Here is a 21,796-nt window from a genome sequence, read left to right as displayed (position 1 = left end):
AAAGAATAGTCGAGTGTTGAAAGACTACAGATGCTCCTGGATACAATAAAAGTATGATGGACATGCATGAGAAGGGCTCGCTTCCAGAACGGGAAGCTTTCGGAGGAAATCTCTGCTAAGGCTATTTTGCTCTCGCTGACATACCAGGTCAACGGCAGTCTTCATTTGTCTCGCAGTCGTAGAAACGATTCAGAGAAATGATTTATTTTTACTCTACGTATGCGTAGACACCGAAATACCCAGCTAGTGGCTTTGTAACCCAACACTGTTGTCACAATCAGCCCACTTTGGATTAGCATTGCGCTAATCTACTTCAATTCAGATTTGCAGTGTGTGAACAGGAGTTGTTGGTTGTTAATTACAGTGCTGTCAAGGGGTCGAGAGATAGAAAGTGAGAACATTTGTGAGGTCACACCAAGCCTTGCAGGTAATTTATGTCGAGTAAACTTTTGACCTCCTGGGCTTTCAGCACAGGCTTTATTTCTCAAGGGGTTTCTAACTTAGCTTTATGGTTTGTGTGTGCCACCACATTTCTTTTGTAAAACTGCACATTAGTCAATATTTGCAGTTTAGTTAGTCATTTTGGCCTTCTCATGTCTAGGCAGCTTCAAAATGAGTATTTGTTTTTACTTACTGTTGGATAAAGTTGGTAAGATCTGACAATCAGGTATTTTCAAGCCCCAAAACCTCAGTTTGCTTTCGGATGAAGTCCATATCTTGAATGTTTCTCCCTCTAGTGCCAATATTTGCAGTAATTTAATTTCAACTGCCTCCTTGACCATGATGTTTAAAAGACATTTTTGGCCACAGCAAGACAAACTTTGAGGAAAACAGAAATGCTTGCTGGATTCTCTCCATGTCGGAGATGTGAAATAGTAATTATGCGTTCATTGGGAACTCATAATTGCACATCTGTTTTTTATTTGATATTCCAAGAATGCCGTTATGTGCTTTGTATTTGAATGCACTTTCTTTGTATTTTGTAAGAAGATGTGAATTATTTAACACAGCTATTGTCATTCCCCCTTTGTAGTTGCTCTTTAGGTAGAAAAATCTTTTTTTCCATTATCCAGCGACATATAACTACACACATACTTCAAAATAGCTTCCAGCTGAATTGAGTTACACCTCCCAAGTCTCAAAGACGACGGCAAAGAAACCCAGCAGACCAATTGTTTTTAAGTAAACTCCGCTAACAGTTTTATAACCTGGACCTCGTAAAAGAGGGCCAGACTTTTGGTCAGCCCTCTTGATTTTGCTGGAATCCCCATTTGCTTGTCGGTGTGGCAGCTGGGGGCGAGTATGTGTGTGTCCCTAAGGTGATATACGACTGCTGTGTCACGTTCCACATCTGACAACCATCCCAAGATGTACATCATCCATCCTTTTCCCTTTTCCATGTGATTCCTCAATAAAAGAGGGGGTGTGAATGTCAAAGCGGAGGGGAGGGGAGCCGAGAGGGAGGGGAAGAAGGAGTCAGAGCTCACACACAATCGGCATGCGTGAGAGAGAGTAAAAGAGAAACATAGAGAGAGGGGAGAGAGCAAGTGGATGAGGGAGAAGGAGAGATCTAAAGGCAATTGTTGCTTAAAAAAATTTCATTTCTGTTCTAGAGGAGCCAGCTGGGATTGGATATTGCAGGTTAAACCGCACCAGGCAGAAGGTAAGACCACCAGCGTTGTAAAGGTGACCAGGTCATCAGAGTTACTTTTCACTGCCTGCAAGGTTATCGCTGTACATTTGTTTTTTACTGTTGTCTTGTTTCGGAAGCTCATACCTTACTAAAAAAAATATGGAATATAAATAAATATTGTAGTATATATTGCAGTATATATGTAGTATAGATTTTTCTTTTCTTTTATTCTCTACAAGAGTCAAATTTTAAGAGACTGCTTATTAAAAAACATTAAGATCAGATGCGTAGTATCTCCAAATGACTCATAACTGAAGTAAAATGGCTATGTTATATATGACGAGGCTCACATAATGTGTGCTGTGGGAGGTCGGTTGCTAAGGTAAGCCATCAGCTGCTTGTCTTGCACAGACAGGGACTGAATTCACAATTTAATGCTAAGCCAGAGGTCGTTAGCCGAGCGCACCAGATGAGAAATCATAGATATTCTGAGGATTGTTTATGGAGAGGTGAACTAGAACACACTTCCCTCCAGATGTTAGATATAAAAGCAGGAAATGTCAATCTGCGTTATGTGTGCAAATCATTCATAATCAATACTACGTAATAGTCCTTAGACAAGCTCTTAAAAAAGCCTGAGGTATTTTCAGAAGATGACGACAGCCGTCAATTTGCACGTCACATTAAAGCGGGAAGGTTAACGGGACAACATAACAGGGTCTCTAATTAATTTAACTGGAAACCCCGCCGAGGATTTGCTGTGCGCAGACCCTTTCATCCTTTAGCATTCCAATTAGACCGGCGCTTTTCTGAGAAGCTAAATGTAAAGCTAACATTAGTTTAGCATTGGCTCACATGGTGCCCTGTCTATTGGCAACAAGCTACTTTCAAATCCACTGTGTTTGTCTTATCTTTATCACAGGGGATATATTTAGGGTGGGCTTTAGCTGTGGAGACGCGGGTTACTGGCGTCGGCGTGTGGTGGCAGTGCCCCTGGCATGCTGCTTGGGTTGCAGATGGGCATGGGAGGAGGGCTTGCGGGGTGATCCCGGCAGGAATCTGCCCTTTGGTTTATTAAAAGCCGGTCAAACAATAGGGAGCTAAACAAGCAGAAAACAGTGACGTAACCCCTTCGCCAGAGGAGGGGGTTTGGGCATGTCAATGTGACTGAGAAGACAATTCCGCTTATTGGCAAACACTAGGCGACCGCACGCCTCACTCAACAACTGTGGGCTCAGCTGCTGTCAGAGCCATCAAGAGCGTCCTTTTGAAGTTTTGATATCCTTGTTAAAGTACTCGAGCGTTGAAATGAAATCTGAGTGATTCATAAGGAACATGAAGTGATTCACTTTCCTTTTTTTTTTTGTATAACCAACAAATTTACTTTATATTATACAACAGTTAAGTGATGGGGATTTTAACTGACTCTTACATCCTTATGCCAGTAGGTGGCGACAAGTTGACAATTAAGTCCACACTATTCATAAAACAGTACCCGGATGACCTACTACTTCCGTCAAGATTCTGAACAGATGGTATGTTTTATGACATTGGTTTTGTACGTGTCACTGCAGTTCTGACTTGAAATGTCCGTTGAGCAGTGCTATAACCGTAATGCTCTGTGACGTTTTAAAAGATCATACAATCTGCACTACACCTAAACCTATTCGATACTATGAACAAAAGTGAATGTGCGTAAAAAAAGCAATTGCAAGCATGCCGTTTTAGCTTGTTTTTCGATCTCTCATCTTTCAGCTTTCATTGTGAGTCATACTTTTCACAGGATTTGTACCCAAGGATTCGCATCCCAAATCCAGTTCCATGCTGCCTGAGCTACCAAGCAAGCTTGTTACGTGCAGTGTTGTGTCCATTTTCCAACAGTTTGCAACAGAAATGAACACTAGAGGCGGTAAGGAGCAAGCACTTCTAATCGTTTTCGTACACAGTTAAGATTACAGCTCCATGTTTCGCTTTCCGGTGTTGACCCTCGGCAGATTACTACCCCCTAGTATTGGTAGGTTTAGGGTTAGGTGTGGGGGAGGGGTTAGGATTAGGCAATCATGTAGTGATTTCAACAAGGGTAATAATTTGGCAGCGGGTCGAAAATGGACACAACACTGGACGTAACAAGCTTGCTCGGTAGTTCAGCTGGAACAAAACTGGACTGGATGCGGAATCCTTGGTTACGAATCCCGTGAAAAACATTGCGTTTTTACACACATTCACTTTTGTTCATACTATCAGGTAGGTTTAGGTGTAGTGCAGATGGAATGTTATTTTAAAATGTCACTGTGCATTAGAGTTATAGCGCCACTCAACGGACATTTCAAGTCAGAACTGTGGTTCTGACTCTGTTCCGGGAAAATAAACTGAACACTCTTTTAGCGCCACTCAGTGGACATTTCTGTTGGAAACTCCAGTGATATGTACTTATTGGTACTTATTTTAAAAAGTTCCCACATGTACGTTTTCGTCATGAGATCAGGTTGCCCATTCATCATTTTAGTTTTCAGAAGGGTATTCGTGAGCGCCCCCTTTGTAGCCACTATGTGCCCTCAATCCATACTTCTGCTGAGCCTGCACTGAGGCGAGCTCTGAGGCAGACTTTCACCCGACAGTCAAAGCGGCATTGTGTTAAAAAAAATGTGGACTCAGGAGAAGACCACGAGGGTTTAGTGTGCGATTTGGGACAGGACTGTAGTATGTCCAAATTTCGTTCATACTACACCAAGGGCGCACTGCAACCGGGGAGATAGGGCACAGAAGTTGAGAGGGGCCCACAACAATGTCCTTTTGGGGGTCCTGATTGTTTGCCATCCCTCCACGCCCAACTGAACGCGATTCCGATCGCCCCAAACCCCCAACAGAGGGCCCCGTAGCAAACTGACGACATGACACTGCTAACTATACACATTCAAACTACATATACTGTACTTTTCTTAAATGTTGCAAACTATGTTTTAATTCTTAATAATACTTCATGAATGAAACAGTGAATCTTTTACTCCAATGATCCATTCAAAAAAACTTATTCAGAAACTCATTTAGGAACACGACTACTGTGTATCGCTCTAAGATGCACAACAGATTTCCCAACAGAATATGCAAAAATCTACGCTGACTCATTTGGAGCTAGTTTTACTGACTGTGAAAAATTCACAAAAACATCCAATATTGTGTCTAAAATTTAAGTTACTCAATATTACCGTCTTGTTTATGCCAATATCATTTGTACAATATTATTGCTCAATCATTATGATCCAGATTAAATGTTCTTCCAATTCGATTATTTTCTCAGCATAGTTTGGTTTGAAGGCATTAGGCGACATCCACATGGATTACCTCAAAATGTGAACTCTATCTTCAAATAAGCCCATTTCTGCACAGCAACGTTGAGGAAACTATAACTAATAATGTGGATTCAATTGTCTCAATCCACATAATCCAACCCCTTAGGTGGTTTTGAGAAGAAAATCCTCCATAAAATGACAGTCTGTGCTTTATCTTAAGCAGAAAGAGCGGCAAGGGTTAGAACAGGAGACAGAGACCGAGATATCAAGAGCCTACTCATGATCCCGAGTTCTTTCAGTGTCTGCAATGAAAAACCACCATGTGAAGGTGCCCTGACATGAAAAGCTTATGATGTTCCCACATTTTATACTCTCTAAATCAAATAGACACTATGGATTTTAACAGTATCACAACACAGGGGCCTGCGTGAGGTGAGAAGCAGCACGGAATAGCGTGCAACAACTCCCGCCATACGCCCTCTAACCTGTGGCTGCTTTTGAATGTCAGGAATTTCACAGTCCTAATGGTGCAGACGGCGAGGCCCCTCTCCAGCCTTGCGAGGATCAGCTACGATCAAAAGATCCATACTCTATTTCCACAACCACCCGTGCCGCGCCTAGGGACAGTTCATTCCAGGGATCCGCTTCCTAAGTGGCGTTATAGCTGCTGACGGGACTCCCGGTCAAGATGCGGTCCCTAGGCGAGCAGTCTGGGCCTAGGAGTTCAGCACAGTGGGGTTCTGGCATGTCTCACCCTGTCCTGGCTCCTGCCTTCCTCTTAAATTTGTTTATTGTTTTTTTTTTTCTTCCTGTGGGATAAAATTTGGCAGTTAGTAAATATGAAAAATACCCTGTTTTGCATCTTGCAACTTGGAAGTATTATAAGGATAGCTCACTTTTACTCACCCTCATGTCGCTCCAAAGACTTTGTTTCTTCTGTGGGACACAAAAGAGGATATTTTCAAGAATGTTTCAACTGTTTTTTGCAACCAATAAAAGTTTAAAACAACACTCACTTCATTGCATGGACAAAAACTTGTTTTCCACAGAATAATACAGTAAAGTAATATGAATTATATAGTTTTAGATCAATATAATATTGAGTAAATGCAAAGACTGTATATGTATCAAGATGGTTTACTTGTATTACTTATTCATGGAAGAAACGAAGAAAAGGTCATTGCATACTGAGTCCAAAAATTTCAAATGCCTTTTTTTTTTTTTTTCGCATTCGTCATCCTTTCCTATCAAAATGCTTGCTACGGATGTGGAAACACAGAGAATCGAAACTGATCTGATTTTTTTATGACGAACAAACGTTTCTGAGGCAGTAAACGTGACTGACACAACATGAGGTTGTATTTATTTTTTAACGTACAAAAATGTTGGATGAAAATTTCGGACTCTGTGCAAAGACCTTTAGTCCTGTCTTCTAAATAAAAGGGCCAGTCGCCAATTGGTAAATCCACTGTGTCAACTGCTGTTAGAAGCTCCAACAGAGGCTCACGCTTAGGCAACCCAGGCTCATGAAAATACATTTTCAAAGTGAAATGTCCAGAGAGTGGTGCTAAAATACACGTTCAATACGTGACCATGGCACATTTTTATTATGTTGGAACAGGCACGTATTGAGTGTTGCCAGGTCTGTGGGTTGTAGCGACCCCAATAACGTAATATTTAGCCCCGGAATGCTAATTTTACCAGAGGAATCCCACTACAAAACATGTACTTTACCCCCTGGGCTACTTTTGGGCTAGTTTTAAGTAGCAATTGGGTGGGTCTTGTTGTGAAAACCTGGCAATCCTGCACATATTGTTGCATTTTTATTACACAGCTTAAGGTATGTATTGCGGCTATTCAAAATTCAAATATCCAGTTAGTGTCGCTAAAGGATAATGCTCTGTCGTGTTGGAAATATCCCCTACACCAAACCCAACCCTAAACCTACCCGATAGTATTAACAAATGCAAAAGAGATATAAAAACGCATTTGTTGATGCAGCTGTGCTATTTTAACTTCCTTATGCAAATTTGAGCTGTTTTGTCGAAATGCAGTTTCACAGGGTTCGTACCGGAGCTCTTCATCACTCAAGTACAACGCAGTATCGCATAAGCTACAGAGCAAACCTACTTGATTAGAAAACTCATGCATATGAAGATGTACGTGTGATGACAACGTTCAAAAGAATGTAGAAGAAGAAGAAGTCACTGTGTGAAAATTAGGCTTTATTAATCAAAACACTGTACCTGTAAATCATACTTTGCTTGGAAAAAGAATAAAAATCGTCTGAGTGTTACTGCCTCTATTTAAACTGAAAACTGCAGTGATTCATACATATACAGTCGTGCTCAAAATTATTCATACCTTTGGTAAATATGATCAAAGAAGGCTGTGAAATACGTTTGCATTGTTTATCCATTTGATTTTTCATTCAAAGGTTTACAGCAAACACTCAAGATGGGTTTGGTGCACACAGGGGTAAAAAGTACCCCATATGTACAATGAAATATACTGCTGTATCTTTAATGTTATGGGCCTATTTTGCTGCCAGAGATCCTGGATATCTTGTTGAGATGGATGGCAATAGAAATACCAATAGATAAAAAATTAAAAACTGACCGTTCCTGCTAGAAACCTTATAATGGCCCATGATTGGATCCTCCAACAGGACAATGATCCACAAACAAACCACAATTCAAAATCAAAACAAAAATGGACAAAACCAAGATTCTGCCATGGCCAACCCAGTTCCCTGATCTGAACCCTATACAAAAATAATGGGGTGAACTGAAAAGGAGAAACACCAACATGGACCTGGAAATCTGAAGGGTCTGGGGAGATTCTGTATGAAGGACTGGTCTCTGATCTCTTGTCAGATGTTCTCTAACTTATCAGATATTATAGGTGAAGAGTCAAAACTGTTATCTTGGCAAAAGATGTATTAAATAAAAGGGTATGATTAATTGTGGCCAGAGTGTATTAGAGAAAAACATTTTTTTCATAATGAGATTTCTCTCGCATTTTAAATTCGTATTCTACAATGACAGGTTAGATTTTTGTTAATTTTTTAAATAAAAGATCAAAAGGATTAATGATACAGATTTATTTTCACAGCCTTCTTTGATCACATTTACCAAAGGTATGAATAATTTTGAGCACAACTATGTATGTTTTCTCAGATTTGCAGAAATCTATATAGAGGCACGTATTTCCAATGAGCCTATGTTGCGCTTAGGACTGCATTTACACATTGGCTGGACCAACCTCAAATACACACTTTTTTAAAGTGTAAAACAGTGTAAAAAACAACAAATGAGACAGCAGCATCATGTCAGATTTTGTTTCTGATTTGAAATATGTTATTAAATTATGAGTTTCTGAGATTTCGGTATTTCCCCAGTTTAAGCAGATAGGAGTTTACCTTGCATGCCTCAAACAGCAGCCCGGAGGTGTTGCAAATAAGGCCACCGAGTGAACTGACTTTGGTTTGGATGCTAGAATTTTCATTGTTAGAAGTTTTACAATGATAAAACTTCATACTGCAGAGGCAAAAAATATTTGTGTTAAACACTTTGGTTTTGAAAAAACTGTTCATGCTGAGAAAAACAAATTCTTGTCTCTGTCTCTGATTGTACTGTGAGCGCTAATTAAAGGAAACATTCGAGTACAGCTTGCATCAGATTTCAGCATGTCACAGCTAATTTTCCTAGTCTATAAACTCAAACAATTTCTCTGCTCAGAGGTGGACAGATGTGGTGGACGCCATCTCAGATGGAGGAGATTGTAAGTCCTTCTGCTGTTTGTAGACACACTGGGCTTTATAAATCTACAGGGCAAAGCAGGTGTAGACGCTGCGGTGGGCAACATAACCTTACATTGAATTCTGGCAAGCAGCACACCCACAACTGTCCTAACAGCACTAGAAGCTGCCACGGATGGTTGCGCCATGAGGTCACAGTCTCATTGTTTATGAACTAAATTGGATCTGTAGTTATCTTTTGAGCTGGGGTGTCTACACTGCGCTGTTAATGCCCATTACGGTGACTACAGATCGGTACGGCAGACGCCCTCAACCAGGTTTGAATGTCAACAGTCATGTCTGGGCACGACGGCGATGATGAAGATGGCGGCTGGTATGCTCAATATTGAATAAATGACTGAACGAGAGTGTCCTGTATTCAAAGCATCCGAGAACAGACTGTGACGTGCTTTTGTAAACCCAGCAACACATGCTCTCCGGTGCAGTTAAACATTTCAGGGAGTATTTATTTAAACAAGCAAATTGATACCTAAAATCCGTACGCGAGGAATGCTAAAATTAAATGAGTCGCTCCGGTAAGAAAAACACAAGGAGAAAGCTTTAAATTAGCCTGATGTGTTTGTGATTTCGGAGCAATTGCGGGTTTCGGAATAAAATTGGAAAGAGGCTTAGACATAATGCAAAGCATTGTTTTAGTGAATGATAATTTCCTCTCTGTCTGATCCAGGTTTGCGGAGTCGGTTACCCTCAGGGCTTCGCTACTCTTTCTCCCCCTCATTACACCGAACCTTTTAGCAGTTGTGGCTCAGTGAATTTAACTGCCGTGCACGAAACATTGTCATGAGGACTGTAAAGCACTAAGCTTGTGAAAAAATAACTATGTATATATATATAAATAAATATGTACCTAAGTTGGCAGTTGTTTTGCTGTCATGAGAGAACTTGCTTGGAGACTTATTTCTTTTTATGAAATATTCATTTCTGGGGAAATTTACTCCAGGCTGTTTATTAATATATTAGGTTTCCTCGCTGTGTAATAAAAACACCATGCTTTTTCAGTGTTGGGATTGTTAGAATAACACTACAGCGGTCTGCCAGCACTCCTCATACATCACAGCCCACTTATTCCTGGCTGGAGACATGGCAGCAATCACCTTAACCAGCTGGCAAAGGCACAACAGACGTCTGTCTCGGGTCATCTGTCACTGCCGGGTTCTCACGCAGACAAACTCCCACTCTCCCTTACTTTGCACCTTACCTTACCTGCCCAGTCCCTCCGCTAACAACTTAAACAGCTCCGCTAACTGGGCGTAACATGCGAAACATTAGCTGATATCACGCTCTCGGGTGGGTGTATTTACTGCAACTTGCATCCTGGACTAAACGTGGCTCCTTTCTTTACCCACAGATACATCCAGACCGCTCAAAGGGATGGCTGAGTTTAAAGAGAACGCTCACTACAAGTCGCGGTTCACATATGTGGCATCAAAATCTCAGTGGAGAGCTCTTTGTTGTCTTCTGTAGGAGACAGTTTCTTTCTCGGTAGGAGACGGTCAAGCTTTCTTTTGTTTTACCTGGGAAAGTTGTGGACAATATGAGGAACTTAGTCGCTTTGAGACAGCCTGGGATTCTACTTCTTCTGGTCACATGTCCTCTGCTGACTATCCTGAATGGTGTAACCTGTAAGGCAGAGAGTGGACACTTAGGGGACAATGATCCTGACAGGTGTATGAGACATCATTTTGTTGAGACCATCACACATCCTATCTACAAGTGCAATTCAAAGGTAAGAAGACATATTGTTGATGTATTTGTGTCATATAAATGTCAAATATCCTTTAAATAGTTTTTTCCCAATGAAAATGTCAATATTTCTGCCTGTTTGTTCTGACATATCAAATTAAGTTTTGATCACATAATTGAAACAGTACTTAAACATTTGTGTTTTTTTAGAACAATATTATTTATGTTATCTCTTTGTACATATTTGTGACACTGGACCACAAAACCAGTCGTAATTAGTAATATGCATTGCTAAGAACTTTATTTGGACAACTTTAAAGACGATTTTCTCAATATTTGGATTTTTTGCGCCCTCAGATTCCAGATTTTCAAATAGTTGTACCTCGACCAAATATTGTCCTATCTCAACAAACCATACATCAACAGAAAGCTTATTTATTCAGCTTTCAGATGTATGAATCTCAATAAAAAAATTGACCCTTATGACTGGTTTTGTGGTCCAGGTTCACAAAAGGATCAGTTCACTTCCAGAACAAACATTTACAGATAATGTACTTAACCCATTGTCAACCAAAATGTTTATGCCTTTCTTTCCTCAGTTGTAAAGAAATTATGTTATTTGAGGAAAACATTTCAGGAATTATCTCCATTTGTGGACTTCAATGGTGCCCGTGAATTTGAACATCAAAAATGCAGTTTAAATGCAGCTTCAAATGGCTCTAAACGATCCCAGCCGAGGAATAATGGTCTTACCTAGCAAAACAATCTGCCATTTTCTAAAAAAAATAAATTTATATACTTTTTAACCTCAAATGCTCGACTTGTCTAGCTCTGCCATGTGTGTACTCTGTGTAATTCTGGTCAATACAGACAGGGTAGGTTGAAAAATTCCCATCTCATTTTCTCCTCCAACTTAAAAATCGTCCTACATCGCTGTTTTACCTTTTTTTTTGTAAAGGCTGTTTGACCTTCTGTGCATGTTTAGTTTGTAAATACTGGGTTGGTACTTCTGCAACAATGTAGGATGATTTAAAAGTTGGAAGAGAAAATGAGATGGGAGTTTTTCGACATACCCTAACTGTATTGACCCAGATTACACAGAGTACACACATGGCAGAGCTAGACAAGACAAGCATTTGAGATAAAAAAAAAAAAAAAAAAGTATTTTTAAAAAACATTTTTATTTTTTTTTAGAAAACCAACGATCGTTTCACTAGATAAGCACTTTAAAGCTGCATTTAAACTGCATGTTGGACGTTCACATTCATGGGCACCATTGAAGTCCACTATATGGAGATAATTCCTGAAATGTTTTCCTCTAAAAACAATTTCTTTACGACTGAAGAAAGAAAGACTTGAACATCTTGGATGACAACAGGGTGAGTGCAGTATCTGTACATTTTTGTTCTGGAAGTGAACTAATCCTTTAACATTTTCATTAACATTCAGTCACTAAATATACTGCTTTAAGTCTCACAGTCCCAAAATATATATTGTAGTAAGAGCTTCCAGATCATTTAGAATATGAAAACTAACTTAACTAAACAATGATTCACAGTACAGTGAGGAAGTTGTTTGTGAACTAAAAATGGATCTGAACATTCAAACTGACAGATTCAAACCACTAATACAGAACTTAGCCAGAGGCTGTAAATCGTTTTGACTGACTTATTTAAATGAATGGCTGACTCATTAAAAAGATTTATAAGAGTCATAAGAATAATTATAAGAGGCATAAGAATTATACGAATCATAAGAGTAATTTGTTCACAAACTACAGCTTGCACTGTTTCCCAGGTGAAAAAAGTGCTCTATTTTCACGCACTAATTTTGTACTTAATATACTAACAATTATTATTTAGTACTTCTTAAGATAGACACCATGAATATGAACTAAAATGTGCTTGCTTACATACTATCTCTATTTAAAAAAAATGTATTTAGTTACCACTTGCAGTACACTTTTCATACACTAGTGCACTCAAGTGTACTACAAGTAACTAAATACATTTTTTAAATACAAAGATAGTATGTTACAAGCACATTTTAGTTCATATTCATGGCATCCCAAAATAGCACAGTAGAGTGAACTTAGATGATCTTAAGAAGTACTAAAGAATAATGTTTAGTATATTAAATACAAAATTAGTGTGTGAAAATAAAGCACTCTGAGTATGTTATGGAAGTGCACCTATTTTTCACCTGGGATTTTGTTACGTGTAGTGCCGTGCTGTACAGTGTTGTTATTAACTAAGATTAAAACTTTGGTAATTGAAATAAAGTAAAATCTAAATATTGTAAAATCTAAATATTAGATAAAGAGCTTAAACTTAAAAAAAAAAAAAAAAAAAAATAGTTGCCTTGGGAACCAAGTGAAATTGAAGTACTAAAATGACTGAAACTAAAGGGGGAAAAAACCCAGAAATTTCCTTTATCTCACCAATGGAAATTTGACTTTAAATTACTGTCACACGTCAGTGTGGAGTTCTTATGGTCTTGTTTAAAAAAAAAACAAAAAAAGTCTTATAAGCATCCATGTGAAAGGCACACAAAATCGAGCTCCCATGATTCTTACTGAATTACAAAAATGGTCTGGGAGGTCAGATCATCTTGTAAGACAATATACTCTCTACACCCACAACTCTTCTACTAACAGGCTGCTTAAAACAAATCAAGTCTCCTGATGTTTAAAAGGTTTTACATTTAAATACCAACCCAGGGGATGTCTCTCATAATTAGAACCCAAGGCTGAGAAGAAACCTTGTTTTCATTTATTGAATCAGATAGCATGGCTAGCTTGTCTAATGACCTCTACCTTCAGTTACTTTGACACCTTGGCAAGGAACACTGCAAACAGCCTGCCTGTGCGGCCCAAAGCCTCGCCAGAAATAAGCACTCATGGGGTGCATAAAATGTCTGGGAGATGGCACGGTTCCAGGGCTCCACACAGTGCTGTGCCTGACTCATTTTTTGGTTATCGAAACAATGGAGTGGCTCAGATACGTCCCCTCAAAATAAAGCCATTGATAATAAACACCCTGGGATGAGTTCCAGATGCTCTGATTCACCTGTACCCTTCAGAAGGGCAGCCTCTTGTGATCTGTATGTCGTGCATTAAGATTCTCAGGCTCTTGTTCTTACAAACCCAGCTGGGTCAACAAATATCCAACTTCCAATAAACCGAAGATGAGCTAGTCAGCCACCTGTGCTGGAGCTGAAAATCTTCATTCTGCAAGCATTACACACACATTTTCTAATTACGAGACAAACAACCTCGATAATCCAAAATGAAGTGAGGAAAAAAAAAAAAAAAAAAAAAGGAAATCGTGGTCAGTTAAACATCCATTCAAGGATTTAAATGAGGCAGCTGAGTCTGTCTAAAGTAATTATGGCCAATGATTTTTACATGATATTTTTTTACTGCTGCTTCCAGAAAGTGAATTAGTGAATAGGACTGGGGGAAAAAAGTGATATTCCAGTTCTTTTGTCGTACTTTTCATTTGAAAGATGCTTTATGTTGCTTGCATAGTTTTCAGTATCACACTTTGTTCAGTCAGTCATTAATGATGGAAAGGATTCTCATCAGTTTACAATCTTGATCTGTGAATCTCAATCACCGCAATTTGCAAATCTTTATTTAAATAACTTTGCTAATTGATAAAAGGTAATATTTTCTGTTAAAATGTTACATTTTCAACAGGCAACATTGCAGAAACAACATTCAATTTTTGATTCTGAATCAGGGACATTATAATGCAGCCAAAGATACATTACAAGACAAATAATCTCCCGAGTCCTGAGTTTTTTTGTTCATTTGTCATTTGACAAATGCAATGAACAGATGTTCAAGTAGGACCCACAAACATGTTTTATGTGAGCTGCAGCCCGAATTTAAATAAGATACAACAAACGCACTATACCACAAAATAGTTGCACGAAAAGCATGTCTTTTTATGAAATAGTCCTTGTGGATAACAGGCGATGTTATACATCTGATGAGTATGATTCACAAACAAATCCCTTTTTCCAGATTCCAGAACAAGTGACTCTGAGCTGGTTCTTTTTAGTGTATAAAAATCATTAAGTGAAACCAGTGTAGTACCACTGACAGACAAGTGACTCTTATGAACTGTTTCTTATACAACAGATCAATCACCAAGAAGTTAATATTTTCAAACAAAACCACAAAGGAGTATTGTAGTGGTTTGGATCATATTACTGTTTTTGAGTCACAGATCGAAGCGTTTTTGCTTTCCATTTATTACTTAAAGCTAAGTACTTCTTGGATTCCATAGCAAAAACAATTAGTCTAACTAAGAAAGATCAAACATGATTAAAGAAAAGTAAGCAGTCAGTAAAAAATAAGAACAAACAGGCTACATAAATGACAAGCATCAATAAATACAACAAAACAAAGCTACTAATAAAATAAGGTCAGTAGTATTCAGGTACAAAAAATTTAATAACTAAGTGTAAAAATAACACTGTATAGTGTTCAGTGTATGAATTAATATATAGGGTAATCTTTGTCAAAGCTGTGTTTTGTTGTTTGATTAGCATTAATGATGACAGAAGGTATTTATAGGCTGCTGTCTCTTTAAGACCCGATGCACAGATCCAGTATGATGATACACATTCGATTTCTTTCTTAGCGTTTTTTTTTTTCAGTTAAAACATCACCGACTCTCACAGATCTATCTATGATTTGTTCAACCCCTAGAATATTAAGACGACCTATTATGCCCCTTTTTACAAGATGTAGTATAAGCCTCAGGTGTGTCAACTCAGTGTCAGCTCAGAATACCTCACAGATCATTTATTATATCATTTTTTAAAAATGTCTATTTTTCAAGCAGAAACACGCTGTTTATGCACGTCTTTTTAAATGCAAATGAGCTGCTGCTTCCTGCCCCCTCTTCCAGAATAGGGTTGTGCTTTTACAGCTCGTAGCTCAGATACTCTGCTAAAAACGTCCATTTGGTTTTGATTATCATGCTGAAATCATGCGTTTTAAACTATATTAGTTTAACCCTTGTGCGACCTTTTGTACATTTTTGTCCTTTTCAGTTTTGTTTTTTTGATCATGTTATTGCCAGCTGCATAAATTTTGGCACAGGTGTGTATTTGTATTGGAATTTTACTATTTCACCTTTAATAAATCTATTTTGCACTAGGTACAAAAAATAGTTCCTCTTAGGACCTAAAGGACAAAAATGTCCCCACTGAAACCCATTAAAACTGTTGGCTTTAAAATGACATTTTTTACTATTTTTTACCAGATGGTGCCGTTTTTTTCAGGTTTGGCCTACAAAGCAAACACTCACTTTATTCCTGTTTTCTGCCTCTGCATATTATAGAGCCAATTGGATAAATAAAGCAGCTATAATTGTGTGGGTGTGTTGGTATGGATGTCAGAGTGTGGTTTGTATGTGTGTCGTAAAGAAATTGTGTGTGTGTGTGCAAATCACAAATCCAACCACTGTGTGCACCAGTGGAGTTTTGCTGGCATCTAATGAGGAAAATCTGGTACTGCACCCAAACCAAATCGTCCTGAAAGGTCATTTTCTAACATATCAACCTCAAATTTGGAACACAACTTGTTTAGATTTATGTTTTATATATACATATATATATATATATATATATATATATATATATATATATATATATATATATAATATTTTCATAAATTTAAACAATCTATAATTTTTGGGGGGATTTCACTTTTTAAACTCTGTCTACTTCAATAATAATCTGGCATGGGTCTTCTTTAAAATGAGACCAAACTTAAGTCAGTTTTTTGACATGGACATTTTTGTCCACTAAGGACCTATGTGTAACTGTTTTTTTTATTGACGCACAAGGGTTAAACTTCTGATATATGGTTTTATGAGCGCACACATCTGAAGCATGCGCACAGAAAGCTGCTGTCACTCGGAATGTGAGTACTAAACTAATTTCTCTTTCATGTCTTATTGCGCTTAAACTGTCAAATACACAAAAGTTTATATTAAAAACACACAAGTTACAAAAACGGTTATGTCTGTGAAGGTAAACAGCTGGGTAAGAAATTGCACGTTTATATTAGATCTGTGTGGCAACAGCTTAATATACAGTAAATAAAATCAATAAATCCACTGCTCTGTTGTCTCCTCTGAGGCTGGGACTCTAAATAGTGTTCTGTGTTCCTCTGTGCAGCCAACAACAGAACAGTTAGTATGCTTTGCTCAAACTTTCGCCATGGCATTAGAAGTGATACACCGTTGTCGCTTGCGAGAACAGAATGGCAGCGCCATGGGTGGAAACATGCAGATTTAGGGGCACCAATATTATAATAAAATCACTTTCTACACCACAGGGGAAGTGAAATCTGTGCGGCTTGATTTTTTGCGGAGAAAGGCTGCCAAAACAAAGTTACTGGGTTGTTCTTTTTCACGTTTTCTGGGTTGATAGATGCACTAGAGACCCGATTATAGCACTTAAACATGGAAAAAGTCAAATTTTCATGATATGTCATCTTTAAGTTCCAAACAACACTTAGTGTTGGGGCTCGTGAATGAATCAGCATTGTGAAAAAGTGGATTCAGTGATGCACTCATTAAGACAGTCACTTGTCACCAAATGGCTTAATGTAATCTTCTGAAAGAATCCTCACCAACAAATGCACAGACTGATGGCTGAGCCTGTCTGGAATGCACAAACACAGACAAGTGGAGTGATACAAATAGTAAAAAGTCCCAGAAATCTTAACAGCTTTACAGAAAAAACGCAATTTAAAGTTCACTTCATCCACAGAATATTTAACTGCTTATTTTTGGCCTAGCTGTTCATTTTTAAAGGAGAAGTCCACTTCCAGAACAAAAATTTACAGATACTGTACTCACCCTCTTGTCACCCAAGATGATCATTTCTTCCTTTCTTCAGTCAGAAAGAAATTATGTTTTTTGAGGGAAACATTTCAGGATTTTTCTCCATATAATGGACTGATATGGTGCTCCGATTTTGAACTTCCAAAAGGCAGTTTAAATGCAGCTTCAAACAATCCTAAATGTGATTGTAAACGATCCGAGCCGTGGAAGAAGGGTCTTATCTAGCGAAACGATCTGTTATTTTCATTAAAAAAATACAATTTAAATACTTTTTAATCTCAAACGCTCGTCTTGACTTGCTTTGCCTGAACTCTGTGTATTCTGGTTCAAGAGAGTTAGGGTATGTCAAAAAACTCCAATCGTTTAAAAATCATTTTAAAATCATCCTACATCACTGCAGAAGTACTGACCCAGTCTTTGCAAAGTGAACATGCAAAAAAGATCAAACACTCTTGACAATAAAGGTAAAACAGCAATATAGGACGATTTTGAAGTTGAGGGAAAACATAAGATGTGAGTTTTTCGACATCATCTGTTTGACATTAAAAAGTATATAAATTGCATTATTTTTATGAAAAATAACAGATTGTTTCACTAGATGAGACCCTTCTTGGCTGGGATTGTTTACAACCACTTTTAAGATCGTTTGGAGCTGCATTTAAACTGCATTTTGGAAGTTCACACTCGGGGCACCATAGACGTCCACTATATGGAGAAATATGCTTAAATGTTTTCCTGAAAAAACATAATTTCTTTACGACTGAAGAAAGAAAGACATGAACATCTTAGATGAAAAGGGGGTAAGTACATTATCTGTAAATTTTTGTTCTGGAAGTGGACTTCTCCTTTAAATTTTACCAAGAAATAATAACAAAGAAAATTTCTTGGACAATCTGAAATACGTTTCCACTCTGGAAAGCAATTAGTACTCCACAATGAACAAACAGTTAAAATTTCCTGTCTCAAAAAGAGTTTCTGATTGACAGGCAAGTACACAGGCCCATTGTCTAAAAGCAGCACAATGGATTAAGCCCAACTCAGTCACCTTTAAAGAAGCTTATTACACATTGCATTAGTTATGAGGATGGCTGCTGCTTCCATGCAAATTTCAGCAGTGCTACACAATAGGATCCACCTGCGCAGTCACTCTGAGATAAATATAGAGGGGAAGAAGAGCTTACATCTGCTGCCCAGCTTTTGTCACCTTGCCATGTTTCCTTGGATATCCATCTTCTGTTGGCCACACACCTCCACTGCACCTCCCTCCGAAATCCCCCACATCTATCCACCGATTGTTTTACGAACATGGCCGTATGCCTACAGTTTCAGGTGACATTAAATAATGACATCAGCTAAAAGCAGCAAGCAAATGCTGCTTCATTCATAGACGTCGGACCATGAGTGATGCATATCGGGTGCTTTTTGGCTTCAGACGGGCTAGTGTTCCTTATAATGGGGGTGACACTCCGCTAACACTATGCAGCTGAAAGACAACATGACATAGGAGTCCATTTACGGAGTGTTCAGGAATGTGGCGGCCCGCGGTCTGGCCAGCACCTCATATTCCGAATCAGCAGACCATCGAACTGGGTCACGTTTGTGTCTATCACTGCAGATGAGCGTCACTCATTAACCTTTAATCACGAGAGCACTCTTATATAGGACAGAGCTTTTCAAAGGGGGATTTTCTGATGAGCGAATCTCTCTTTATCAACTTCAGCGATGTAGCCAGGTGGATCACTGACCCCCATAAATCGGTCCAACAAAGTACAAAGCCTTTCATCTGTCACACAACAATCCTCACAAAGCAGACGAGGCAAATTTGTGAGATTGAGGTATTTGGGGGAGTCAAGTAGCTTGAGCATCCAGGTCTGGGAGAGATCAACCACACTCCCATCAACATGCAGGTGCAAGGTCATAGTGAGAGAGTACACAAGCTTCCTTTGTTCAACACTCCAAACTTTCTCAGGAAGCTTATCTTAGTCCTGACACAGGGTTCAAATTAGGGATGGCACAGGAAGCTTTATAATAGCTAAACATGTTTATGCACCAGTTCCACTGGTAAAACTACTTAAAGGATTAGTTCAGTTCCAGAATAATAATGACCTTATATATTACTTAACCCCAAGTCATCCAAGATGGTCTTTCTTTCTTCAGTCAAAAATAAATTAAGGTTATTGAGGAAAACATTCCAGGATTTTTCTCCATATATTGGACTTCAGTGGTGGTCAGTTGGTTGAAGGTCCAAATTGCAGTTTCAATGCAGCTTCAAATGGCTCTACATGATCCCACCAGAGGAATAAGGGTCTTATCTAGTGAAACAATCACTAGTCATTTTCTAAAACGAAAATACAAATTTATACTTTTTTAACTACAAGTGCTCGTCTTACACTAGCTCGACTTCACACATTACGTTGGAAAGGTCAAATCTAATCGGAGCTATATTAAAAATGATCCAAGCTTTATCATGGCAATAGGCAGGTGTTTCTCTTCATCAGTCCAAAACAAGTCCATAAAGTGCATCCATCCATAATAAATGGATAATGCCTCATAATGCCTCACACGGCTCCGGGGGGTGGATAAAAATGTCCTGTAGTGAATCGATGCTGATTTGTAAGAAAAACGTAAGAATCACTTTAATTTAGCTTATGCCAACACGGAAGACTTACCGGGTGCATGACATAGGACGCCGGTGATGCGCATCCACCGGTGAGTCTAACACAAAAATTTGTTTACAGGAGCAAAGGAAAACCAATCTCCTCTTGGTTTATATCGAAACTGACTGGTGCTGTGCATACCTATCTTCACGGCAAATTCGTGTTCGTCACATCTAAACAGTGCATGCGCAACGTGGTCGTCCTACGTCATCCGCCCAGAAAGGCTTCTGTGGAAGCTTTTATTCCCCCCTGGGAGCCGTGTGAGGCACTTTTAATTATGGATGGATGCACTTTATTGGAGTTGTTTTGGAATGATGAAAAGAAACACCTGCCTATTGCCATGATACAACTTGGAAGTGCCAGGACAATTTTTAATATTACTTAGATTGGACTCATCCAAAAAAGAAGGAATTCATATGCATCTAGGATGCCAGGAGGGTGAGTAAACAACGGGCTAATTTTCATTTTTGGTTGAACTATCCCTTTAATTTCTTGTCAACTAAAGAAAGGAATACATGAACATCTTGGATGAGTACATTTTTATTCTTGAAGTGAACTAATCCTTTAAGAAAATATTTTTAACACACATTCCATAGTTTCTATTTGTGTATTCAAAAGTGTGTAAAAGCCAGTTTGGGACTACAAAAATGGAGACTGAAAATTGCTTAATTAAAAAATTTATTTAATTGGGCTTAATTGGGCTCAGACTGTAGATAGATAGATAGATAGACAGGCAGAAGTTATTTTACTCAATCATAACACTAATGAACCTTTTTTGCTTTCCAGATGGTTCTCCTGGCTCGATGTGAGGGTCACTGCAGCCACACGTCCCGCTCAGACCCGCTGATCTCTTTCAGCTCCGTCCTGAAGCAGCCTTTCAAAAGCACGTGTTTCTGCTGCCGTCCACATACCTCCAAGCTGAAGGCGGTACGTCTGCGATGCTCGGGCGGGACACGTATAACCGCCACTTACCGTTACATCCTTGCGTGCAGCTGCGAGGAGTGCAGCTGAATAAATTTGTCATGGAGAAAGACCCTCTGGCTGAAACACACAAAAAAAAAGTTGAAGGTACACTTTATTGCTGATGATTCAGAACAACCATTTTACGATTCATTAGCGCTGCCGCAATGTTGCCAACAACCCATCAAGACTTCAAGAAGAATCACATCACGTGTAAAGTGGCGCATGCACTGGGATTTCCAGATGGCGGCCCACCCGTCGCACCTGCGCATGCGCTCGGCCAGTCAATTTACTTTTACTGCATTCCATTGTTTTGATCACTGCGTGTGTAAAATAGCAAATGCCGACAACAAAATCGTAAATCTTGAGGGAAATTTGATGAAGCTGAAGGGGGAGTCACTTTGGTGGACTATGTTTTACAATATATGAGAGACTTGATACACAGACCAGGACAGAAATGTTTGCATAGACAATGCAAGTGGTATATATATGTTTGAGTTATGAGTCTAGGATTGAAATGGACAATTCACACACCTCAAGTCAGGTTTGGAATTGGTTGACAAAATTTCGGAGTCTCTGGAATTGCCCACGTTCCAGCATACATTTTTGCTTCATTATACCGGCTTAATGAAAAATACTCTTGTAAAGCTCATATTGCCAATTTTAGACTTTGACTGCGACTGTGGGGTTCACCGCAATCTACCTTTCCAGACTGTATGTGGAAAATATCAGCATTAAGTCTGTTTATTTCATCATCAAAGTCTCACAATGGCTCATGACACATAATAGCAGCTGGTTGTCAAGCACGTACAGTTATAATAACTATGATGTTTGCATTGTGGAATTGTACAGTAAATGACGAGTACCATATACACATATTAAAA

The 21,796-nt window shown here is 38.8% G+C and overlaps 1 protein-coding gene across 1 annotated transcript; it reads left to right on the top strand.

Annotated features, from left to right (window-relative positions):
* The first annotated feature begins 1,518 nt into the window (after window positions 1-1,518).
* ndp (norrin cystine knot growth factor NDP) lies at window positions 1,519-21,796 on the top strand. Its single transcript, XM_051118580.1, has 3 exons — window positions 1,519-1,663; window positions 10,092-10,469; window positions 20,739-21,796. Exons 2-3 carry the CDS (start codon window positions 10,278-10,280, stop codon window positions 20,961-20,963), a joined length of 417 nt encoding a protein of 138 aa, XP_050974537.1. The 5' UTR covers window positions 1,519-1,663; window positions 10,092-10,277; the 3' UTR covers window positions 20,964-21,796.

Source organism: Labeo rohita, chromosome 9, assembly GCF_022985175.1.
Source record: "Labeo rohita strain BAU-BD-2019 chromosome 9, IGBB_LRoh.1.0, whole genome shotgun sequence".
In the NCBI taxonomy this organism is placed as follows: Eukaryota; Metazoa; Chordata; class Actinopteri; order Cypriniformes; family Cyprinidae; genus Labeo; species Labeo rohita.
Note: the sequence above shows the minus strand (reverse complement) of the source record. Positions and strands in the feature narration are given on the sequence as shown.

Coding starts and splice junctions, on each gene's coding strand:
- ndp (XM_051118580.1), top strand. CDS start 10,278: ATGAGGAACTTAGTCGCTTTGAGACAGCCTGGGATTCTACTTCTTCTG. Junction 10,470..20,738: donor TCTACAAGTGCAATTCAAAG/GTAAGAAGACAT, acceptor TTTGCTTTCCAG/ATGGTTCTCCTGGCTCGATG.